The sequence below is a fragment of the Podarcis vaucheri genome (genome assembly GCF_965113315.1).
Source record: "Podarcis vaucheri genome assembly, chromosome: 8".
In the NCBI taxonomy this organism is placed as follows: domain Eukaryota; kingdom Metazoa; phylum Chordata; class Lepidosauria; order Squamata; family Lacertidae; genus Podarcis; species Podarcis vaucheri.
Window position 1 is genome coordinate 61,881,244 of NC_138766.1, and position 22,490 is coordinate 61,903,733.

Sequence of the window (22,490 nt, forward strand, 5' to 3'; positions counted from 1 at the left end):
TGATGCATTAAATTAGTTGTTTACATTATAAAGTCTAAACATAGGAGAATCTTTTGTGTGCTGTCTTCAAAGATTCATTGTCTAATAAAGCCTTCCGAAACAAGTAAAGTTGTCTTTTTTGTTTAGTTAATGCACCACTGGAGAACCTAAAGATGTGCAAACTTGTTGCCATCCACGTCTGAAAGTAGGGGAATATAAGAAGGTATTGCTATGAGGAATTCAGATTTTTACACACATTGCTTTTAAAAATAGAGTGCGGTCTGGCAGAATGTTGTAAGGACTGAGGTACAGCAGTTTTTAAACAGCATATGTTTACATTTGCAAATACGACATCTGAGCAAAAGGAAAAGAGGTCAGGACTGATTTTGATTTATCCTAGGCTATGAGCCTAGGAAGAACTTATGCAAGCAGGCTTATACTGAACTCAGTACCTTTAGTACTGGAACAGTCAAATCACTTCTCACATATTTTTAATTATCCCAATCAGCACATTCTAGTTTTGATCCTAAGTTGCTCCTTGGTTTATGTAAGAGAGAGGGAAACTGCCCCCTCGTCTCCTTCCTCTATCTGCAACCTGCCCTCCCCGTGCATCATATTCCTGTTGTTGTTTAGTCATTTAGTCGTGTCCGACTCTTCGTGACCCCATGGACCAGAGCACGCCAGGCACTCCTGTCTTCCACTGCCTCCCGCAGTTTGTTCAAACTCATGCTGGTAGCTTCGAGAACACTATCCAACCATCTCATCCTCTGTCATCCCCTTCTCCTTGTGCCCTCCATCTTTCCCAACATCAGGGTCTTTTCCAGGGAGTCTTCTCTTCTTATGAGGTGGCCAAAGTATTGGACCCTCAGCTTCAGGATCTGTCCTTCCAGTGAGCACTCAGGGCTGATTTCCTTCAGAATGGATAGGTTTGATCTTCTTGCAGTCCATGGGACTCTCAAGAGCCTCCTCCAGCACCATAATTCAAAAGCATCATTTCTTCGGTGACCAGCCTTCATGGATCACTGCCTTGTCGTGGCGAAGGGGCTTGAATAACTCAGAGAAGCTATGAGCTATGCCATGCAGGGACGCGGGTGGCGCAGGGACGCGGGTGGCGCTGTGGGCTAAAGCCTCAACGCCTAGGGCTTGCCGATCGAAAGGTCGGCGGTTCGAATCCCCGCGGCGGGGTGCGCTCCCGCTGTTCGGTCCCAGCGCCTGCCCACCTAGCAGTTCGAAAGCACCTCCGGGTGCAAGTAGATAAATAGGTACCGCTTACCAGCGGGAAGGTAAACGGCGTTCCGTGTGCGGCTCTGGCTCGCCAGAGCAGCGATGTCACGCTGGCCACGTGACCCGGAAGTGTCCCCGGACAGCGCTGGCCCCCGGCCAATAAATGTGAGATGGGCGCACAAACCCCACAGTCTGTCAAGACTGGCCCGTTCGGGCAGGGGTACCTTTACCTTTACCTTTATGCCATGCAGGGCCACTCAAGATGGACAGGTCATAGTGGAGAGTTTTGACTAAACGTGATCCACCTGGAGCAGGAACTGGCAAGCCACTCCAGTATCCCTGCCAAGAAAACTCCATGGACAAAGGCAACAGGCATCATATTCCTACCCACTCCCAATTGTTCCCCAAACTCCAGGAGCAGTTTTGGGCAGCAATAGTGCTGCCAGGACCAGACCTGCCTCAGAAGTACTCTGAGAAATGAAGGTGGTAAGTGCAACTGTCTGGAGCCCTGCTCTGAGTGAGGCAGAACATGCCTGCTCTGTAAAGTTCATAATTTATTTTATTTTCTTAAAAAGGGCTGCTGCTGCTGCTCTGGGGACTGCTATCATTGCCACCTGGTAGGGGATGGTAGTAGAAAGCAACTAAGCAGGCAGCAGAGGGATGACCATGTTGGAGAAAGGAACAAGCAGATCCTTTTCTTGTTTCTCACAAAAATATAACTTTTTACAAAGTCCTGGAGAGAGCACAAACGCTTTGAGTAAGATTACACAAAGGGACCCACTTATTACCTTCCACGTCATCTGGTAAAGCCTCTCCTCCTCCCGGAGGGGAGGGGTTGTGAGCGGGAAATAATTCCCGCGTCATGCAGGGGGCACTCCGCCCCCTGCTTCAACTCCAGGGGCTGGCGTGCCACGCCCCTCCCCAGTTGGGCACCCAATAGGGAAGCCCGGAGGGGGCGTGGCTTGCCGTTCAAATGCGGCCGCGCCAGCCATCCCCGCCATTGCACACACATTTTCTTCGAGTCACCCCTTTTCCTGAGACTTTGCTATGGACCTCTGGTTGGTCGCCCTGTTTAACCAGGGGGCCTGGTAGGAGTTTTTTCCAATTGGCTAAATTGGCCCGGCCTCTTGGGTTTTTTTGCCTACCTCGTAGCAACCGTCACAACTTTCGTGGTATTTGGCGGTTAGGCATTGGAATGTGTTGTTGGTGTTTCGGGGGGCAAGGTGTGGCCATCGCCTTCCCCAACAATTTTGGGTATTCCGCTAAAGGAATCCGGCGGTCGTGGATCCTGTCCGATGCCAGTGTGGCGGGGGGCCATGGCACGACCCTCAGTGACATCAGGAAGAGAGCCTATAGCTGTATTAGCATCAACAGGCTCCACCTTCTGGTGAATAAACCCCCTTTGGGCTCACCCCTCTCCGAGTGGGTGGAGTCTAATGTTCCGTGGTCCAATGCCTAAGCCAGTGTTTCCCAACCGATGTTCCGCGGCACACTACTGTGCCGTGAGACATTGGCTGGTGTGCCGTGGGAGGGAGGCGGGCGAGTCGGGCGGTGAGAGGCGGCGGCGGCGAGGATCCGCGTCGAACCGGGGGCGGCTCCGCGGTGGTGGTGCCGAGCGGCGGGGCAGCGCGTGCAAAAGGGAGGAGCGCGAGACAGCGGAGGAGGAGGAGGCCGGCATGTCCGGGCAGCAGCAGCAACAACAGCAGCAGCAACACCCGGCGACGGCTCCTCAAGCCCCGCCGCCGCCCCCTCCTCCGCCCGCTATCGCCGCCACCACCACAACAGCCGCCGCCACCTCAGTTGCCGCCGTCCCTCAGTCCCTCGCTCTGCTGCCTCCTCCCACCCCCAAAGCTTGGAGGTTCCCCGGCAAGGGGGAGGAAAAAACCGTCACTTTCGTGCGTCCCTCCCGGCGTGACGCTGCGCGCTGACGTCACGGGGCGGGGCTTTAATGTTGGTGTGCCGCGAGATTTTTTTGCAGTAAACAGGTGTGCCGTTGCCCAAAAAAGTTTGGGAAACACTGGCCTAAGCCAATACCTTCACACATGCTGTAATCAACAAAGTTGTGGCCTTTTCCTTACCCATTAACCTTACATACTGTGTCCACGTGTCTTTATTCCCCAAGCGGGGATCAGATCCTCGAATCACAATGGTGGTGGAGGGTTCATTTTTCTTTCTGGTGCACCACAAACAGTACAACCGCATGAAAACCTCTTGCCGTCTGTTCCAAACTAAATTTTGAAGTAGCTCCACCCCAACAAAGGATGAAGAGATATAGAAGAACGCTGAGTTGGCAGAACACTTCAGGTGGTGCAGACAAAGTTTCCTAAACTAGCTTTGCAAATGGCAAGAGTGACCTGAACACCAGACAGTGTATAACCTAAAGGGTGCTGACATGCTGTCATATTTCTGATCATATGTCATATTGTGCTCCGGTGGCGCGGCAGCAGCAGGAGGCCCCATTAGCTAAATGGTGCTTCAGGTTAAGAACAGTTTCAGGTTAAGAATGGACCTCCGGAATGAATTAAGTACTTAACTCGAGGTACCACTGTATGTTGGAAGCTGCCAAGAGTGGCTGGGGCAACTCAGTAAGATGTGTGGGGGTATAAATTGTAAAATTATCATTATGGAATGGGATGTCCCTGTTGGAGGGTATGTGAGTCATCTTTGAGTTAGCCTTGAAAGAGGCTTTTAGGGAAGGCAGGAAAACTCTATGGTGCTCTGTAGCCCAATGACTCCAGCCAACTATCTTCTAATTACAATTGTGTCCAAGACTGGGTAGCTATATTTTCTCTTCCGCTAAGCTATTATTTAAGTGTAGCAAATTATACAACACACCTTTTCCTCGTACACTTCTGTTTAAGCTAGATCATTTCTTCCCCAGACATGAGCAACATGAAGAAAATGAAAGAAAAGCACACCAAACCACTGAGCTGGTTCACAAATGCAAACTGTATGCTCTCTTCTTCTATGAAAACCATCTGTAGTCATTTCTGCAATCATGGCAGCTACAAAAAATGCCACTACAACTAGAGAAATAGCCGTCTTCATGCACATTCTAGTTGCCATATTTCAAAAAGTGAGACTCTGGACAAAAAAGTTTTCGAGTTTTTTGGGGGATGGGGGGGTGCCCAAAGTCATTGGCAAAACGCTATTTCTAAGGAAAATCGCCAAAAAATCACTGCCAATGTGGGTTGCCATACGTCCGGATTCTCATGGACATTTTTTCCTGGACACTGCTTCCAACTGCAGTATAGCAAAACATGGAGGAGAAAAATCATGTTGAGAAAAAGGCAGCTAGTCTGCATATGTGATCCAGTCCACTGCCATAAACAAGACCAGAATAAACAAACGGAAGGTTTGAGAGCAGATGTCTCTCTTTCTATGGATTTTTTTTTTAAAGGACATAATACTCCATAAAGCAGAAATTATGAAGTAAGCCGGTAGCATATCTTTCAATCCAAAACAAAATATTAGATATGAACTAGAAGCTTAAAGTACAATTCATAAATCTGACCAAAGGATCACCAGACAAGCATCTTGTTTTTGATTGTGGCTATGCAGTCGCTTTCTGGAAGCCAACAAGCAGGACACAGTAGGCAATAGGCCTTCCATTATGTTGTACACCAGCCACAGGTATTCAGCGGCATACCACCTTTGAATCTGGTACTTCCATTAAGCTATCATAGTTAAAGGCCATTCATAAAACCTAGCATGCAGGAATTTGTCATGTTCCCTTAAAAAAAAGGTAATCTAATCTTATCTTTTGAAAGCAATAATGCATAAATTAAGTACCTATTTTTGGAAAACTAGTTTCTTTTGTCAGCCTTCAATCTACTGCCAATCAATTTATGTGGGTGACCTTGAGTTCTAATCTTGGGGAGGGGGGGCTGTCTCTATTTTCTCCATATAAATCCCAATCATGTTTCCCCCTTTTTTTTAACACTGAAAGTAAAAAAGCTCCAAATGCCTTAGCATTTCCTCAATGGCTGACCTTTATGAGTTCTATCTTAACCTTTTTCTCAACTGCAACTAGAACTGTACACCATCTTCCAAATGAAACTACATGCCATAGATTTGTATAAAGGCATTAGGATACAGGCCATTTCACTTTCAATACCTTCCAGCATGGAATTTGCCTTTAAAAAACAAAAAGAAAAAAGAAGAAAACACGCCCACTGCTGCACGCTGTGCTGACGTTCATTGAGCCATCCACACAGCAGCAATGCCTCTTTCCTGGTTAGTCACTGCCACTCCACACACAATCAGTGTTTATTTACCTGGAAGAGACGTAAGGCAAACAGGCCTGCAATTTCAATCTCTCACTACAATCCCTTTTTAAAAAGTGAATGCTATGTTGGCGACTTTCCAGTCCTCCATTAAGGAGGCCAATTTTACTGACATGGTATATTTATTTAATTAAAAACCCTTAACGCCCACTCTTCATTGCAAAAGCAATCTCGTAGCGGGTGCATTAAAATTCCAACTACAAAATATATAATGAACCATATTTTATTATTTTTCATTTATATTAATTTTAAAATAATAATTATTCCTTCATAATACGTATTATTTTAACTTATTTTAACAATATTCTTCGTAATAAAAACCTTACAAATAAACATCATAATAATTCAATATCTACCATTCTTATATTTAGTATATTCTTATATTAAATCTATATCAGCCTTTTCTTATGTTCAATATATACCAGCCTTTTCTCACTTATTACTATTAAATTAGAATTATATACATGAATTATATACAAAACCTCCAGAATTATATATATCAGAAAAAGAAGAATGAGGAGCTGGTGGAGGGAATCAAATCGCATTTGAGCTTAGGAATGATTAAAAAAAATCATACCCAACTGTATATAGGGAAACGAACTGTCCAAAATTGATTCCTTCTATCCTCTGATGCTTTTGCTTTTAGATAAGAAGTGTATTTGACAATCATAGCAAAATCCCATTATTTTGTTAAACCAATCTTTCCAGTGAGGCAGTACTAAAACTTTCCAGTTTTCCTGGTCCATTTCTTGCTACTGAAGTGTTTAAAGAAATTAAATTATTTGCTTTCTTTTTTTTTTTTAGCAATATGCTCCTCAGATTCTTTTGTTGCTGTTTCTTGTCAGCTAACATTTGCTTTGCCAGAGTTTGTGCTCTATTTTCAGGCCCCACCTCCCTCATCAATGGCTTGCAGTACCATGCAGGAGACTCCTATCAGGAAAAACAAACAAACATACAACCTCACCTCAAAGTGGAGGGAGCAGTGTCTTGCCCCTTGGCCTTTATCTCCCTATGATGAATGGGGATTAGGATTCCCTCAACACAAGATACATCCGGGGAAGGGATTTCTTGTTAGATGTCAAGCAGTCTGTCAGTTTTATTCTTATTAATGATAATGTTGATGGTGATAATAATAATAGTAGTAGTAGTAGTAACTTGTTCTGGTAGCTCCCATAATAGGCTGGGAAAGCAACTCAAAAGATATGTAAGATTAGGAAGAGGGGCAAAGTGAATGGTAACTGCATTTGGTAACACAATTTGTTTGGAGGCAGCAAGCTTTGGAGAATGTGAGGGGCCTGGGCTTGAGGGGGAGGAGATGGCTCCAAGCCACCTGCCTGCTTCTCCCATGGTGAGGCCACTTCATCGCTAGTTTAATTTTAAACACCAGCCTAAATTATGATGCTTTAAATTTTGTTGGCATGAGCAATCTCCTAGCAACTTTTTTACCGGCCAGATATTGGTAACAGTGGAACAAACTGTGCTCCAGCCTCCCTCCTGCTTCACAACTTCAGTTCCTCCTCTATGTCAACATGACAAGGAAAGAATGACACACAGGAGGTTCCTCTGTTTGTAGCATCCAGAGATCTCCCCCCCTCCAAGTTCTGGTGGAGTCTTTTGTGCTAGCTTTACATCTGCCGTGTATTTGTGACAATGCAAAAGGTTTCTGGGATTCATAATAGCTATTATTACTACTCAGACAGCACAGCATCCTTGTGCAGCTGAGAAGCAGGTCTAGAACTAGTCATCAGAATTATAAACATGGTAGTTAAAGAATGGCAAAAGCATGGACTTTTTGTTATTCTTCTGTATGTTTATTGATGAACTAGATTAGTTTAATTGGTACTTCTGATTCTGACATACCAGATGGCACATGATCATATGCACATACTGCTTTTACAAAGGGTAATGAATGCTAATTGTGAAGAAGTCTCAACAAGTGAATTTATAACCTAGAATCCTACAATTGTAGAGTTGGAAGGTACCCCAAGGGTCATCTAGTCCAACCCCATGCAGTGAAGAAATCTTTTTGCCCAGCATGGGGTTCGAATCCATGACCTTGAGATGAAGGGTCTCATGCTCCACCAACTGAGCTATAAAGAATTTTACAACTTATCTGTTGTTTTTTAAAAAGTGAGACTAGTTACAAAATGAAGTCACAAATTAGAGAAAGAAATGTCTGTAGCACACCTGTTTCTAACATCTGAAACCACTCTACAGCAAAAAGAAACTGAAGTTTCCTGCATTTAGTTGTTTTGCCTTTGGGTATCAACTAAAATAATTAGTCAGCCTGTCATTGTTTGGTAGCACTTGGATTTGATAACAGAAAACACTGGTATATATGCAATTCAAAGTGATGCATGTTGAGGCAATTTGCTCTCTAACTGCATATACCTGCCTCAATCTGGTGGCAACCTGAGACTGTTTCTTGTCAAAACAGGATTATTGGTTCCAAAAAGCAGAAATAAGAAACATGCTAAAGCTATAGCATTCCAAAGTAAGTAACACCCATTACAACACACTACAGAGTTATGAACAATTTACATAATGAGAGCTCAATTATACACAAGGGGGATTCTTTAGCATGTACCCTCAATAAATAAAAATTCCTCATATAACCTGGGTATTATGGAAAGGTTTCTAGGGTGGAAATCAAAAAGGGTTGAGGTGTGGCATCTTTTGAACTACTGAATGAAAACTATAATTAAGCCCATACATAAGGAACCAGACTATGCTGCACTGGGCCCTCAATCAAGGTAGCTCCATCATCACTGTCATCTTGACAAGCGTTAAGGAGAATTTTAGTAAGCACAGAGATCTGAGGTAAAGTATATAGCAAGGGAAAGAAAATGGAGTTTTCGTGCGCACTGGCACTCATCGTGGTGTTCCGTTGTGCCAGAAGTGGTTTAGTCATGCTGGCCACATGACTCAGAAAAGCTGTCTGTGAACAAACACTGGCTCCCTTGGCCTGAAAGTGGAGATGAGCACCGCACCCCATAGTCCAATCCGATTTAACTTAACCGCTCAGGGGTACTTTACCTTTTAGTTTTACATAGCAAAACACTGGTCTTCAGCCGCTGGACCGGGACACATTACTGGGATGCAGCCTTATCTACCACCACACAAATATAGGGTGAAAAATTACAAAGTATGTCTCCAAATGTATGCTAGGTTCAAAGGCAGGTCTTGGGTCTGAAAAGATTGAAGAATACTGCAGTAGAAGATAGGGAGAAATGACTTCTGTATGGGTTCATCCAATCTGATCTGCTTCAACCTGGGCAGAAGGAAAGAGCATCTCAGGAAAGAAGATGACGACTGGCAGTCTGGCCAAACTGTTTCTGAAAAGAGATCCAGTCCTCTTGAGGGAGGGCTGTTTGTGTCTTACTGTGTTTCAGCACTGTAAAGTAGTTGTTATGGCTGAAGCCGGATGCACTTGTTCACTGCTACTAAATTCTGAGCTTTATGTTTAGCCTATTTATAACAGAAAGGTTGGCTTTGAGTGCATCACACTAAGTGGAACCAGTGTAGCAAAAAACAATTGTGTAATCCATGAGCCATGCAATCTTGTTTGTCCTGGGTAAGCCCATGACGTGGGCCATGCAATTTCACTTAGTGACGGGGGGAGGGGGAGGGAATGGGTGGCAAACAGGATCTTGGCAAGATAACAATTATTTATTACACAGCAAATGCACAAACTATTGTTGTAAGTGCTAAATGATCAAGGAAATGCTGCATAAGTTTCTGTGGGTGGAACAGATTTCTATACTATTTATATAATTAGTTTTGTAGTTGAGCAACTTCGCTGAGCAAGAGAAAAACAGGTCAAAGGCACAAAGAGTGGATCAGTGAGCAGCAGCAGAGCTGAAATTTGGTGTGCATATGAACATTTGCAATGGGTAGTACACACTGTGAAAGTAATACTTCTTACCACTGAAAATATTTTAGCTTTGACCAAGATCAAATAACCAGGTAAACAGAACAGTATTTATTAGGAAACTGAGAGGAAGGCTAAGTCTGCCTGTGTGTGGCAGCGGGTGTGTGCATCGGGAAGAGGTGTACAGTAAGAGAATTTACACATGTGGGAATTTGCAATCTGAGTGGCAGGAGAAACGCACAGAGCAGCAGAGAGAGAAGGAGGAATTGTCCCCTAATGTTTAAACTTGCCAAGTTTTTCTTAGCTGAAGTATAAATATCAGAAGAAGACAGGTTAATGCCACTGAAGGAAAGTATAATCACTAATTTATTTATCTAGGGGGAGTTAAAACGATGTTGCCCATGAACTATGTTTGAGTATCCATTTTCAATCAATCAGGAATTACTAAAATATGGCCATCACATTTTGAATGCTAAATCTTTGTGTCCTTCCCTTACTCTCTCTTTATTAGCACCTATTTTTGGTAGGAGCCCTTTCATGCTCAGAGGGTGCAAGTTTTCTTTTCCAAAATTTTTGATCTTGGTTGAGAGAAGAAAGGGAGAGTCAAAACATCTGACTTTTTGAACCAGTGCAAAGATTTAAAGTTTGTTTTTAAAGTGGTGTTTCAGTACCATCACGTAATATTGCATCTTGTTAGCCTTTGCATTACTGTAGCTATTTCCTGCCGCTCTTACATTCCCAACTGTTACGGTGCTTGCTCAGAACAGGTTTATATCAGTTTTTGTAGCTTCTGTGGACAAGATACCACACAGTACTAGAGTGCCTTGCAAGAACGCCACAGAGTACTGTGTCCCTTCCTACCCCATGGTGCAACAGCCCTTGCACAGGAGTGCTTTGCCACATAGGAGCCGGGAGCTCAGTCTGGCAAAGGAACATAAAATGCAAATATATCTGCTCACAATGGCTGTGTCCAATCATATAAATTCCCAAAGCAGAATTCTGTTTCGTAAAACAAACAACAACCCTAGAGCAAAGAGACTCAAGGTTTTTGTGCACATAGGATGTGCTTGGACTTAACTAGGTGGTGCCAGTAATGTTTTTCTCCCCCTCTTCTTTGTAACACCATTTCTAGGTAATGTGTGATGTGAGGGCACTGCACTGTGCATTTCCCTTCCCTCACCAGTGCTTTGCCCCTGCTGCCAACAACTAATGAATGTGCTTACCTAGACATTAATATGCAGGCAAATAGAGACAAAGTGGTAGCAGATCTCTCTCCTTTCTCCGTCTAGCTAAGTCCTTTTGGTTTACATTCTAATTGCATATGGGATGTAATTAATAACTTACTTGTGTGCATGAAGTATTAAATTCTACGCAAATGGATGGTTTTTGTATGCTGTGTGCCAGAAAAAGCTCCAGCTGTTGCCAAGGAAAAACAAATGCTCTGTCATGTATTTCCTACACATGAAGTAACGCAGAAATTAACTTAATATGAAACAGAAGACAAAGGATAAGAAGAGTCTTGGTGTATTATGGCTTCTATATAAGAATACCAGGAACATGGCAGACAAGCAGAAATAAAAGACCATGACGCACTAGGCATACGTAAAACCATACTGGATGGCAACCATAACAGGAACGCTTTGATTGAGGGACAAATTTTGCGTGGAGAAAGGTGAGCTTTGTCAAAAGCTTTTTATACAATTTAACTTCTAGTGAGTCAACATGACTGCAAAATATTTGCTGTACTTACTCTAACATTATCAAAGCCACATCCAATACATTCTGAACATGGGGAAATCTGCATACAAGGTGTCACTGGCTGCATTCAGACATAATGCTGGCCACTAATCATGGTTGGAGAAATTAGATTATGTATGAGCTATTCACTAGTGCACACAGCCCAAACACCCCAGCTTTGCTCCGCCTTTCCTCCTGGTGGGGAAAGAAGCCAGGGATGGCTGGCTCATCATTAAGTCTGAACCAGCAGTCAGGTTTTGTTGTTTTTAAAGCATGGTTGGGAAGCCAAAGTTTCTTCTGAAGGTCATAAGAAGCTGTTCAATTTTTTTTAAAAAAAACTAAAATATAAATAACTATCACTGAGATGTGAAAATGACATCTCAGTATGTTTGGCAATGGGAAAAAAATGGTGTACTAAACTTTAGGCATAAAAAGGAATCAACAGCAAGAATCACAATGTCATTATGTAATTGTACGGTATAGCTACAATGATATTGTAGAGCTAGGGAAGAACAACTCAGCTGATCAGGAGTTGAATAATCTTTCCTATAAGTAATGACTAAAGTGGTTGGGGCTTTCATTTAGGGGGGGGAACTTAACTAAGAGGAAATATAAAAAAAGGCTTCTACAATTTTTAATTATGTGGAGAGAGTAGTGAGAGAATTTTCACTTTTATCATACTAGAGCATGGGGAATCTTACAGAATTGGCAGTAGATTCAGGTTAGATAGAAGGACAAGACATTATAAACAACATGAAATTCATTACCCCAGGATGTGGAGATAGTTATTAGCTTACATGGCATTCAAAACAATTAGGTATCTTAATGGGTGACATGTCTATCAACAGCTGTTTTCTGAGATAGCTAAAAATGGAACCTCTATCTTGAGAAGTATATATAATAATTAGCAATAGCTGGGGACAAGCCACAGAGCCTGCTCTTTATCCCATTGTGCACAGAGGACGGTTGGAAAGCAACATTTGAACTCCTGGCCTTTGGGGGCCAGAAACATTTTAACATGAAATCAAGAGTTTTTAGGGAATATACCAAGTGTCCAAGGCTGTGTTTAGGCTATAAGGATTCATATTATGCACCCCTCTTTTTATTTTTTTTAAAAAAGGTCTTAAATATCCATCACTATGCACCAAACTTGAATAAACCCTTTTTCTAGCAGTACAAATCCTAGCAGAGTATTCACACTTTTATGACAAATGAAAGAAAATAGTTTTGGCATTTTACTATGTACTGTGAGGAAGCAGAAGCTAAATAATTACAATTCCATTGTCTCAGAATAACTTGTTTCTTTCAGATTCTTGAGAAATCCCAGAAGACAAGCTTAAGATATTCAAATGCTTAACCTAGGTGTAGCTTGTGGAGATAAACAGACATTACAATAAATAAACAATCAGTTAAGTCTTATTTATACCTGGTCATGGCTGGCTTCAATGCAGCTTCCAATACCATGGAAAGTCATCTGCACAGGAGACAGTGTCAAGCAGGTCATGCATTCTTTGCCGTTTTGTCTGTCACTGTAGTGTGCCTATAACAGAAGAAAGTACATCATCTTGGTAAGGTGAAACAAATCAAAGTGTGGATTGCTCAGCCCCACCACCACTTCAACACAAGCGGAAGAATAACAGAGAATGAAGAACTTGACCCTCACAGTGTGTCCTGGCTATGGCTCTTTACTTGGGGAATGAGAAAAAGCCATGCTCAAGCAAACTAGCTAACTATAAGCTAAAGTGGAAGGCAAAAATCTGTGAAAATCCAAATCAACCCCTGCTAGCACAATTTGATTTGAGAAGCCTGAGTAAAACAGATAATGCTGAAGGTCAGTTTCTCTAACTATAGCTGAGATCACCAGTGTACGTGTGCAGCATGCATGTTTGAATATTGTGCAGATCTGTATCTTGCTCAACACTTGATGAAGTCTTCCGGCTTCTTTCACATATCGCCCCATCGCATGCACACCAAGTAGGCCTGCTAAATTGCTTCTGGCTCTTTGCCAGAAAAGAACATAATACTAAACTTAGGAACTTCATACACAGTGGTTTAACTCGGAATAATCAAAAGAGATCTGAAGGCATTTTAATTCCGTAGCTAAACATAAATTCATGAAGAGCTTTCTGACAGTGAGAGCTGTTGAATGGACTCCCTCGGAAGGTGGTTGGCTCTCCAACCATGGAGGCTTTTAAGCAGAGGTTGGATTGACATTTGTCATGGATGCTTTAGCTGAGATTTCTGCATTGCAGGAGATCAAACTAGATGATCCCTGGGGTTCGTTCCAACTCTACAATTCTATGATTCTACTGTTACAGTGGTACCTCAGGTTACAGACGCTTCAGGCTACAGACTCTGCTAACCCAGAAGTAGTACCTTGGGTTAAGAACTTTACCTCACGATGAGAACAGAAATTGTGCGCTGGTGGTGTGGCGGCAGTAGGAGGCCCCATTAGCTAAAGTGGTACCTCAGGTTAAGAACAGTTTCAGGTTAAGAACAGACCTACAGAACGAATTAAGTTCTTAACCTGAGGTACCACTGTATTAGAAAAAAAATGTTTCAGGCATTCTGATGTGTGTAGTATGTTGTAGTTAGACTCTCATGTTTTAGCTGTTCATTTGAACAGCCTTAAACATCATTTTAATTTGTTTCTATTATATGCAGGCTCTGACCAAACTGCGGGAGGCAGTGGATGATAGGAGTGCCTGGCGTGCTCTGGTCCATGCGGTCACGAAGAGTCGGACACAACTAAACGACTAAACAACAACAACAACAACAAATTATATGCAGGTAAATAGAATTATCTGTCATTTTCCCATCTACATGTATCAAGGGCTCAGAATTTGGTGTCTTTTTTGTACTTTAAATATTAGTATATCTTTTTCTCATATTCAGTCTTTTAAAAAGGATTAGCTATTACTTTAGCATTATTTTGTGCTTCACCACCAGATTTCCCTATAATAATACTCAAATTCTGCTGTTATTATGCACACATGCGTACACACACACACAGAGAGAGAGAGAGAGAGAGAGAGAGAGATACACCATCAGCCCAATGAAAACTGGGAATGCTCTATGGACATAGAATCTTTCTTGTTCCAGAGCAGGGTAGAATGACAACCAGGAAAACCAAGAGGACAAGAATGGCATATACTTGGAGAGGGCATGGCTGGATGGAATACTTAGCAGGAAGAGTTGACGCTGCAACAATTTCTTGTAGGACCTATTTGTCAATATTATTTATTATCACTATCACTAACCCATTACAAAGCACAGTATTATTTTTTCCTTCCTATGGTATGTGTATAGTTCAGATCTGGCCATATTTCATTTTACCACGCAGCACTTTGAATCCATTTTTATTGCATATTGATGACACATTATGACCTTGTAGCATATGCATAAGAAAAACCTCAAGCAGCAACAAAAATATCCCCTGGAGTAAAGGTAGCATGTTCTCCAGGAAATAAGTTAGTCTTTATTTAGAATACTTATATCCCACTTTATATCCCAAGAGGTTCTGAAAGCAGCTTGCAATAGTTTTTCACAATACAATCACATTCAAGTGCAGGAACAGAAATACTTTTCTTATAGACGAACATACAAATAAGGGCTCGCTTGTCTGTAGCCTGGCTTGCTTCCAGATGATTTTATCTCTGAGGCTCGGTGAGCACCGGAAGTGAGAGGGCCAAGCAAACTATGATTAAGCAAATCTTCTGGGCTCAGACATAATGCCAAACCGCAGTTAAAGCAAGCCAGGGTTTATAAGCCAACAACAAATCACGGCTTCACACTGTGGTTTGTTGCCAGAAAACAACCCTGGGTGAGTCAGCAGGTCTGAGTTCAGACATTCAGTTAAAACACACTTTGGCTAAACAAATCATGGCTTAGCATTGTCCACGAACCAAAGCAACTACTCAGAGGCGAAGCTTTTCATTCAGCAACATCAACTTATGTGCCCATTCATTTAGTGAGTAACTGACAGTGATAGGCAGTGTTAGAAACTGAGATATGAAATCTAGCAGCTAAATGGCACCTTAAACCTAGGTTATGGGCGCTACAACGGAATGTCTAGTTGTCTCAGCTGAAAATGAATGAACTGCAGCTAAAATATTATGTTCAATTTTCCCATGGTCTAGTCCTTCCCCTGCCCACACCCCTAATATACTTAAGAGGGTCTCTTCTCCAGTCTTCAGAGAGTAGATTGAAGTGGGGAGGCAGAAAAAGGTCCTCCTTTTCTTCTACACTCTGCAGTTTTAATCTGAGATCTTAGGCGCAGTACTGCTAATGAAACTCCTTGTCACAAAATGCACCTAGAACAATGGGAGTTTTGTACACTGGTGATAGTACACCTGATGCATGTAGCCAGTAAGAAATAAAGGGAAATTTAAATGTGCCAAGACAATGTTTGATACTGCTGCAAAGTTACCAGTACTCCTTCTATCTTAATCATGAGGCTATATACATATACAAGTCAAAAAGATGCTTAAACTCACCACTAATTTAATTCTGCAACAATGCAATCTACAAAATAAAAATCACACACAGATGACTGTGAATCTCAGGAGGTGTCTGAAAAATGTTACCTCAGTCTGCAATTTGGGTTTCAAGAAATAAGCCAGTATGTCATACATTGACTGAAAATAGTGAAGATCTACGTGAACCAGCATGTGTACTTAATTTTACACACCAGAATTTGCTTAACTGCCAGACACTAGATACTGGAGTTCCTGTGCCTAATGGCCAATCCTCACTCAGAACACCTGGCCCTGTAATTTTTTTAAACCCCGCTCCGAAACACACATGTCCACAGCTGTGCAAGCCAACTGCTTCCTGCTGAGGTTCCCAAGCATGTCACCCTCTTCTGTCCACAGTTCTCAGTGTTTCTGTGTCTTAAAAGATACCCAACCATCTACACTTGGCTCTGGGGTTGTTGGTTTCCTTTCCTGGTCCATCCGATTTATCTCTCTGCTCCATTTTAGTTGCTCTACCTCCCCCTACCCCCCACGCTTTCAGGATCCAATTCTGTATTTGTATGTTCCCGATTTTCAGTAGAAGAAACCCTATTTGCAAATGCAGCAAATGAGGAGAAAATATCCCAACCACAGGCTTCAGCATTAGCAGTGCTGTGTTACATGGCCGACACACAAACCTTTCTGTAAGTCCAGTCCTGCCAAGCAATAAAATAGCTCTGCAATGAAAACATGCTTACCACTAACTATGAATTAGAAGATTTGTAGGTGAAGGGTTTTGTTCTTAGGAGGCAGCCATTTATTACTTACTGCTCTTGGCTGTAAATAATTAAAATTTATGCACTCTATTGGAAAAAGCATTAGCCGTCCATTAACCAGATACCAACGAGATTAGAAAAAGCTAGTTATGTGAAGAGATTTTCCCACACCAAAGCTTAGCTGTTCACAGTTTGAAAACACATTTCTGTCTGGTTAAATGCTTTCTTCCTTTAACATTTATTAGCTTAAAAAAATTATTTTAAAAGTCATGGGTGACAGTGGAGTTCATGTATCCAACCCTGAAACGTACCCTGTATGATTCAAAGCACCAGCAGGAGTTTCAGAAAGCTAGACAGAAATAAACTGGTAATAAAATGCCCCTGTGTCCTGCAATGCACAAATCTCTGCAACTGACAGGCTACTGCCATTTGATAGGGAGGGAAGGTCCCTTTTATTTATTCAAAGAATTGGAAAGTGCCTGTCCCTGTTACTGCTCTTTATTTATTAATTTCGCATGGCCTTATATTTAACAGGAACCTAAACAATTGATTAGTGGGGCAATATTTTTGTAGCAGCACCAATGGGAAACAACATTGATCCAGCAACCGGGTCCTACAATGCCGTGCAATGGTGCAGATTTATATCTTGGCATCCTCAGGTGAGCTTCCCAATCATCATTTGGGGCTAGGGAAATAAAGAATAAGATGGTGACCCTAAGCTGATTTAGATGTAATGGCAAACCATGTTCTGGTACTGCACAAATGAGGCTGCAAGGACCCTCATATGCACACGTTCCCTTCTTACACTCCTCCTCCCCTCGTGTAGCGCAATATGGCAAAACCCACAGTTAGCAGTTGCCAGCCCAGGGATGTAGGTCAAGTACAAATCATAGTCTGGTAGTTTGCTTGAAGCAAACCATAGCTGTTTAAGTCAATCATGGTGCATGAAAGGATGGAGAAGTCCAAAGTTCCGTCAAGGCTCATTTAGCAGGATATCATAGTTTGGTGTTAATGTCTGAATTAGCCCATTGTCTTATTATAATTCATGAAAGCATATTTGCCTTCTCTTCATCTCTCCTTTACTGCTCTCATGGGATAAATACAGTGGTACCTCGAGTTACAAACGCCTCAGGTTACAAACTCCACTAACCTGGAAGAGTTACCTAGAGGTGAGAACTTTGCCCCAGGATGAGAACAGAAATCGTGTGCCGGCGGCACGGCGGCAGCAAGAGACCCCATTAGCGAAAGCACGCCTCTAGTTAAGAACAGTTTCAGGTTAAGAACAGATCTCTGGAACAAATTAAGTTCGTAACTAGAGGTACCACTGTAGTTACTTTCACCTTCCTATTGCACATGAAATAATTCTCCTAACATGCTTCTCTGGCTCTTCCTCCCATCTCCACCCCACATTAAATTACAAACTTTATCATGCTCATGTCATATAAACTTGCTAATTATCACATAAACACTACAGGCTGTGACTTCAATCTTATGCAGATAATTCAGCCACCCTTAAGAAAACCCTCTCATTTCAATGGGACTTTTAACACATCAGGTAACATGTTTCAGATTTGAGCTACGTGAATGGTGGAAGGAAAACGGCAAAATAAGATATAAGGAAGTAATTTCAAACTATTTACAATTAATGCTAATTTTCAAAAGTAGTGAGAGATAAAGGGGAAAAATCTTAGGCTGAACTGGCTTCATATCACATTAAAATAGCTTTTAAAAAAACCTTGTTTCCTGCAATGCTGAAGTTTCTTGATCTATGGCACAACTAAATATAGTATTTTACTAATCTCACTGGGGAGCTGGCTAACTGCTCACCCCCTGTGGTAGAAGTCTAAGGAACACATGAAAAACACCCACATTTAAGAAAGACCCCTTCCTAGATCATTAAACAGTAGATAAAGGCCTGAACATTTACATGTGATATATAACGCAATCATTGTGTCAAGAAAACATATGTTTGATTAGTACGCCTCAGGTTCATTAATTGCTGTGTCTGCCTCACAGTGGTGAGCAGAGTTTCCATTGTAGCTACTGCATAGAAAGGGGAAGATACGCAGCAGCGAAAAGACTGACAGCTCTACACTCTACCTTACAGCATTCATAACACGCTTCCGCCTCAAAAAATCTGCATATTAGCTGCAGGAAAATGGATTTAAACACTTATTACAACACAGAACCTGTCTCTAGAAATTATATAATTCCTACACCATAGTTAGAAGTGCAAATAAAGGAAAAGATAAGGTTGCTTCAGGTACTTAGGACAAAAATGAAGCCTGTGCTCGTGCAAGTTGTAAGCACAACCAAGTTAATTAAAACTGCATGCCTATATAAATAGTGCTAAGGATGGAAGAAAGACAGTCCTTAATTTGTGGTGTTACTTCAACCCCTGTGCTATGTCCAAATAGGAGGGGGGGAAGCTGAATTAGACTAACCTTGCTTAAAACAAGAGCTGACGGTCAGAGAGATAACCAGGAAGCGGTACAACAGATCAAAGGAAGCTGGGCTGGCAGGAGCAGAGGTACGGACTGTGATTAAAATGATAAATCAATTTTATAGGGCCCCAAACCTTATTATTTACAGAATGGATTTATGAATGAATGGATTCTGACATTAGCAATTCCAGATCACTGGGAACTGCTTTGAAATGCTATACTAGACAGTTATTTAAAATCCAATATGTTTAGCTGTTCATAAAAGTAGTTCAAACAATCTCCAAGGTGGTCTTGTCATGCTGCAGATGATACAACCAGAGTCCCTTGGAGATGGTCGGATCCTGTGGAGCAATGGGAGGAGCTCAAAGAGTTGGAGCTGCAGGACCTTAGGGAGGGTTCTAGCAGGGTAGGGAAGGTGGAATTGCAACTCCCAAAAGTTTCTGATGCCCTGAACAGGGGTCTAGCCGTCTGGGAGATGGAGATCTAGATCTAGGGGAGAGACAGACTGAGCAGTTGGTCAGAAGAACATTCCATCCCTACAGCATTGGATATCTTAGTTTAGCACAACATGCTATACAGCTACCTCTGGCACCTCCTCAGGTTAGCTCCCTGTTTAAGTGAGGCAATGGAGTTCCCTGTTTAAGTGAGGCAATGGAGAGCAAGTCTGATGCTGAGCTGTCTCTGACTCCACCTCCTTCTCCATGGACAGAGAAACGCCATCACCAGAAGGAACAATCCTTGCAGAGCCAAGCAACTCAAGAAGTGCCCACTTGCTTGCCCTGTCTTGGAACTCTTGCCGCAAAATAGCGGTACGCACCATGCTCTTCAAAGGGAAGGCTTAAGGGGGTGGTGGTGTTGCTTGTTGGATCAATGTGCTAGCTTGCACTTAGCTATATATTTGAACCTCTTATATACCTGCTGGACCTTATAACCTGTAGTGTGCCTTATGCACTGATTTGAGCATTAAAGCCTTTGGCAGAATTAGAGTGGGGAGTTCCGAGTTCCCCGTTCTGCAGTGAGGCCAAAGATATATCCCAACTGAGTTCTATCCAGCCCTTCTGCCAATCGGTTCAGGGTGCTGTACATGATTTGCACCTGGCTTCATCCTTCCAACAGCCCTGTGAGGTAGTGGGGACAGTGACTGGACTAAGGTCCCCAGAAATAATGGTATTCCAGGTCTTAATGCAACACTAACTGCTACCCCACACCAGCCCAACATTTAAATTTAATGTTGCCAAAAATATTGTGTTGGGCATTGTTAATAAACAAAGGGTAGAAAAATGGGCAACACGGGAGCTGTGAAAGAGTACACTTATACTAATTATTCAGAAATATGGACCTCTTAAATAGTTATGTTGAATGCATATGGAGTCATCTGACAACAAACAGCGCAATCATAACTCCTGTCTACTCAGAAATGAGTCCTACTGAATTCAATGGGGCTTACTCCAAGGGAAGTGGGGTTAGGATTGCAGCCTTAGATGGTGTACATACAGACAGAACCCTACATTTTATTTAGATTTCACAGCAAAAGAAAAATACAGAGAGGCTGCCAAGAATGTCTAGAGACGTAACACTGATCTCCTATTCCTTTCATCTTGGGAATAAAAAACAACAACCAAAGAGATAATAGCAAGACCTGTTTCAAAGCCTGCTAATTTTAGGTACGGACAGCATTTCTTTTTGAAAGTATGTATTTCAGCTGAATAATTATGGCAAGCTGAATCCAATATCTGTGAAGAATTAAGGCAGGTTTGGAGAATAAAAAAGAAATCATGTTTGAAATAACATTTTGATTTCTGCGTCAGTGCAAATATGCTTACACCTGCTCTTAATTTTCTTCTTGGTTATGAAAGCTGTTGTTTGCCCAAAGTGAGGAGGAGAAAAGACTGTGTGTCGTGCAAGTAAATCCAGAAACATTCAAACCAATGGGCAACTGGTGTTGATCAGTCTAAGTTTTGTTCTTAGAACTGCTGAAAAATATGGTGTTAATTCAATTACAGCCTCACAACATGACACATACAAAACACAGCTATTTCCATCCGTGCAAAGCATCCCTGTTTCATATTGAATATACTGCTGTTTTTTGTGTGCTTACATGTCAGAATGACCTTATTTCCATCAGAAGCTCATCTCTGAAAATCTGCCCTCTGTAAATCTAGATTTCTCACTTCAGGCAGCCCCATTTAATGGTACTTTCTTCCTTCTAATCTGTGTTTCTCACTACTTTTTCTTTTGAAAAATTACCCTGGAAAATCAAAGTGCAGATTAAACCTGAACAACTAAGCACCAGGCTACGAACAATTGAGTGCCATACTTTTTTTAGTTCTGCTGTAGCAACTCAAGCCTTCTAAACTTTTGGCATCTCTCCAGTGTAAGGTTGGCATCTAACTTTATCAAGGATTTACTTAAAAGAACTTGGCAGGGAGCACAGGCTGCTTTGTTTAGTGCTGGTTACATTATTTTGAGAGGTCCTGACAGCTTTAGAGCTATTTTAAAAAACTAAACAAAAACCAAATGTACTGGTTTTAAAAATAATGTTTGGATTTCTCCAACTAGAAGGCTAGTTGTAAGCATGTGCTACAATGTGTAGGATGGTAAAAAAATAAGGCAACAGCATTTCATTCATTCAGCCCTATACCTGAGTTTACTTATACATGATCCTGCCATTTCTATGCATCTGCCATTTGCTTTTCCTGTTTGGCAACAGTTAGAACACGAAAACCCTGTATGTCATTTTTTGGACAAAAAAATCATGCCAAGTATTACAATGCTTTTAAGTACAAGGAGTTGCTGCTTTTCATAGTGGCAGCAATGGATAGGTAATCTGGATGCCCATTCTCTGCCCCGCCGCCAATTCTCTGATTCCAGAATATTGAAAATAATATTTGTAACTTGACCTTTATTTATCTATTAAAAATATGCCAAGCTATCTGAATACTTGCAAGCTATAGAGAGCTACTGAAATGCTTCCACAGCAATCATACTGTGCCTTACGATTGTTCACACATTAGGTACCAGCAGAAGGTAGGAAAAACTACTTGGCAAATCCTCCGAGGTTTCAATTGTACTAGGATATGTTTCAGTCTGACAGGATTTGTACCAATTCATATTCTATTCTTTTCAGCCCCAGGTTTTCCAGCCCATTATGCTGACTGGGATGATGGAAGTTTGAATCCAGCATTGAACAGAAGAGAAACTTCAGTAAAGAGTTCAAAATCTTCATGGAACCCACAGGCTGAAAAACACACATCCCTCAGTGTTCACTTGTGACTGGTGTGTGCACCTGAGAATCAGATATGTTAAGAGTGAAGTGGGCCAACATTCTGAAGGTGTTTAAAAAGTAAACATAACATCAATGTCACAGTTTGCCTGAGGTATCATAGATGACTGTGTCCAGCAGAGAACCTGAGGTATATGACAAAAATGCCCAAAGGTCTTAGTTTGATAGTCATGCTTGTTTGTACCATTAAGCTTTGGGTAACCTATTCTTCCTTTTAACAGCTATCTTTTATCTTTTCACCAACTGACTGCTCAGCATAATATCACACAACATACATTAATACTTTGCTGTCATTGCCCAAAGCAGACCAAAACAATGTCTTCAGGAGGAAACCAGAATGATACTCTCCTTCTTCTGCCTCATACACAATGCTGGTGCATTGCATAGGGATCTGTCGCATTTGCATAGGGGTATCCATTTGAAAAGCCCAATTCAT

General features: G+C 41.9%; 1 protein-coding gene across 4 annotated transcripts in view; it reads right to left on the reverse strand.

Annotated features, from left to right (window-relative positions):
* Window positions 1-22,490, reverse strand: part of STAU2 (staufen double-stranded RNA binding protein 2) — a 142,028-nt gene that overhangs the window by 46,120 nt on the left and 73,418 nt on the right. For 3 of the 4 annotated variants that reach the window (XR_014222179.1, XM_082233818.1, XM_082233819.1), the window contains exon 13: window positions 12,524-12,637. Coding sequence is in view for 3 of the 4 variants with exons in the window: in XM_082233818.1 (XP_082089944.1) it covers window positions 12,524-12,637 (114 nt within the window). In the remaining variant the exon portion in view is untranslated. Of the gene's footprint in view, window positions 1-8,721; window positions 8,761-10,704; window positions 10,777-12,523; window positions 12,638-22,490 lie in introns of those variants that run through there. The other variant, XM_082233820.1, reaches the window with a different exon arrangement.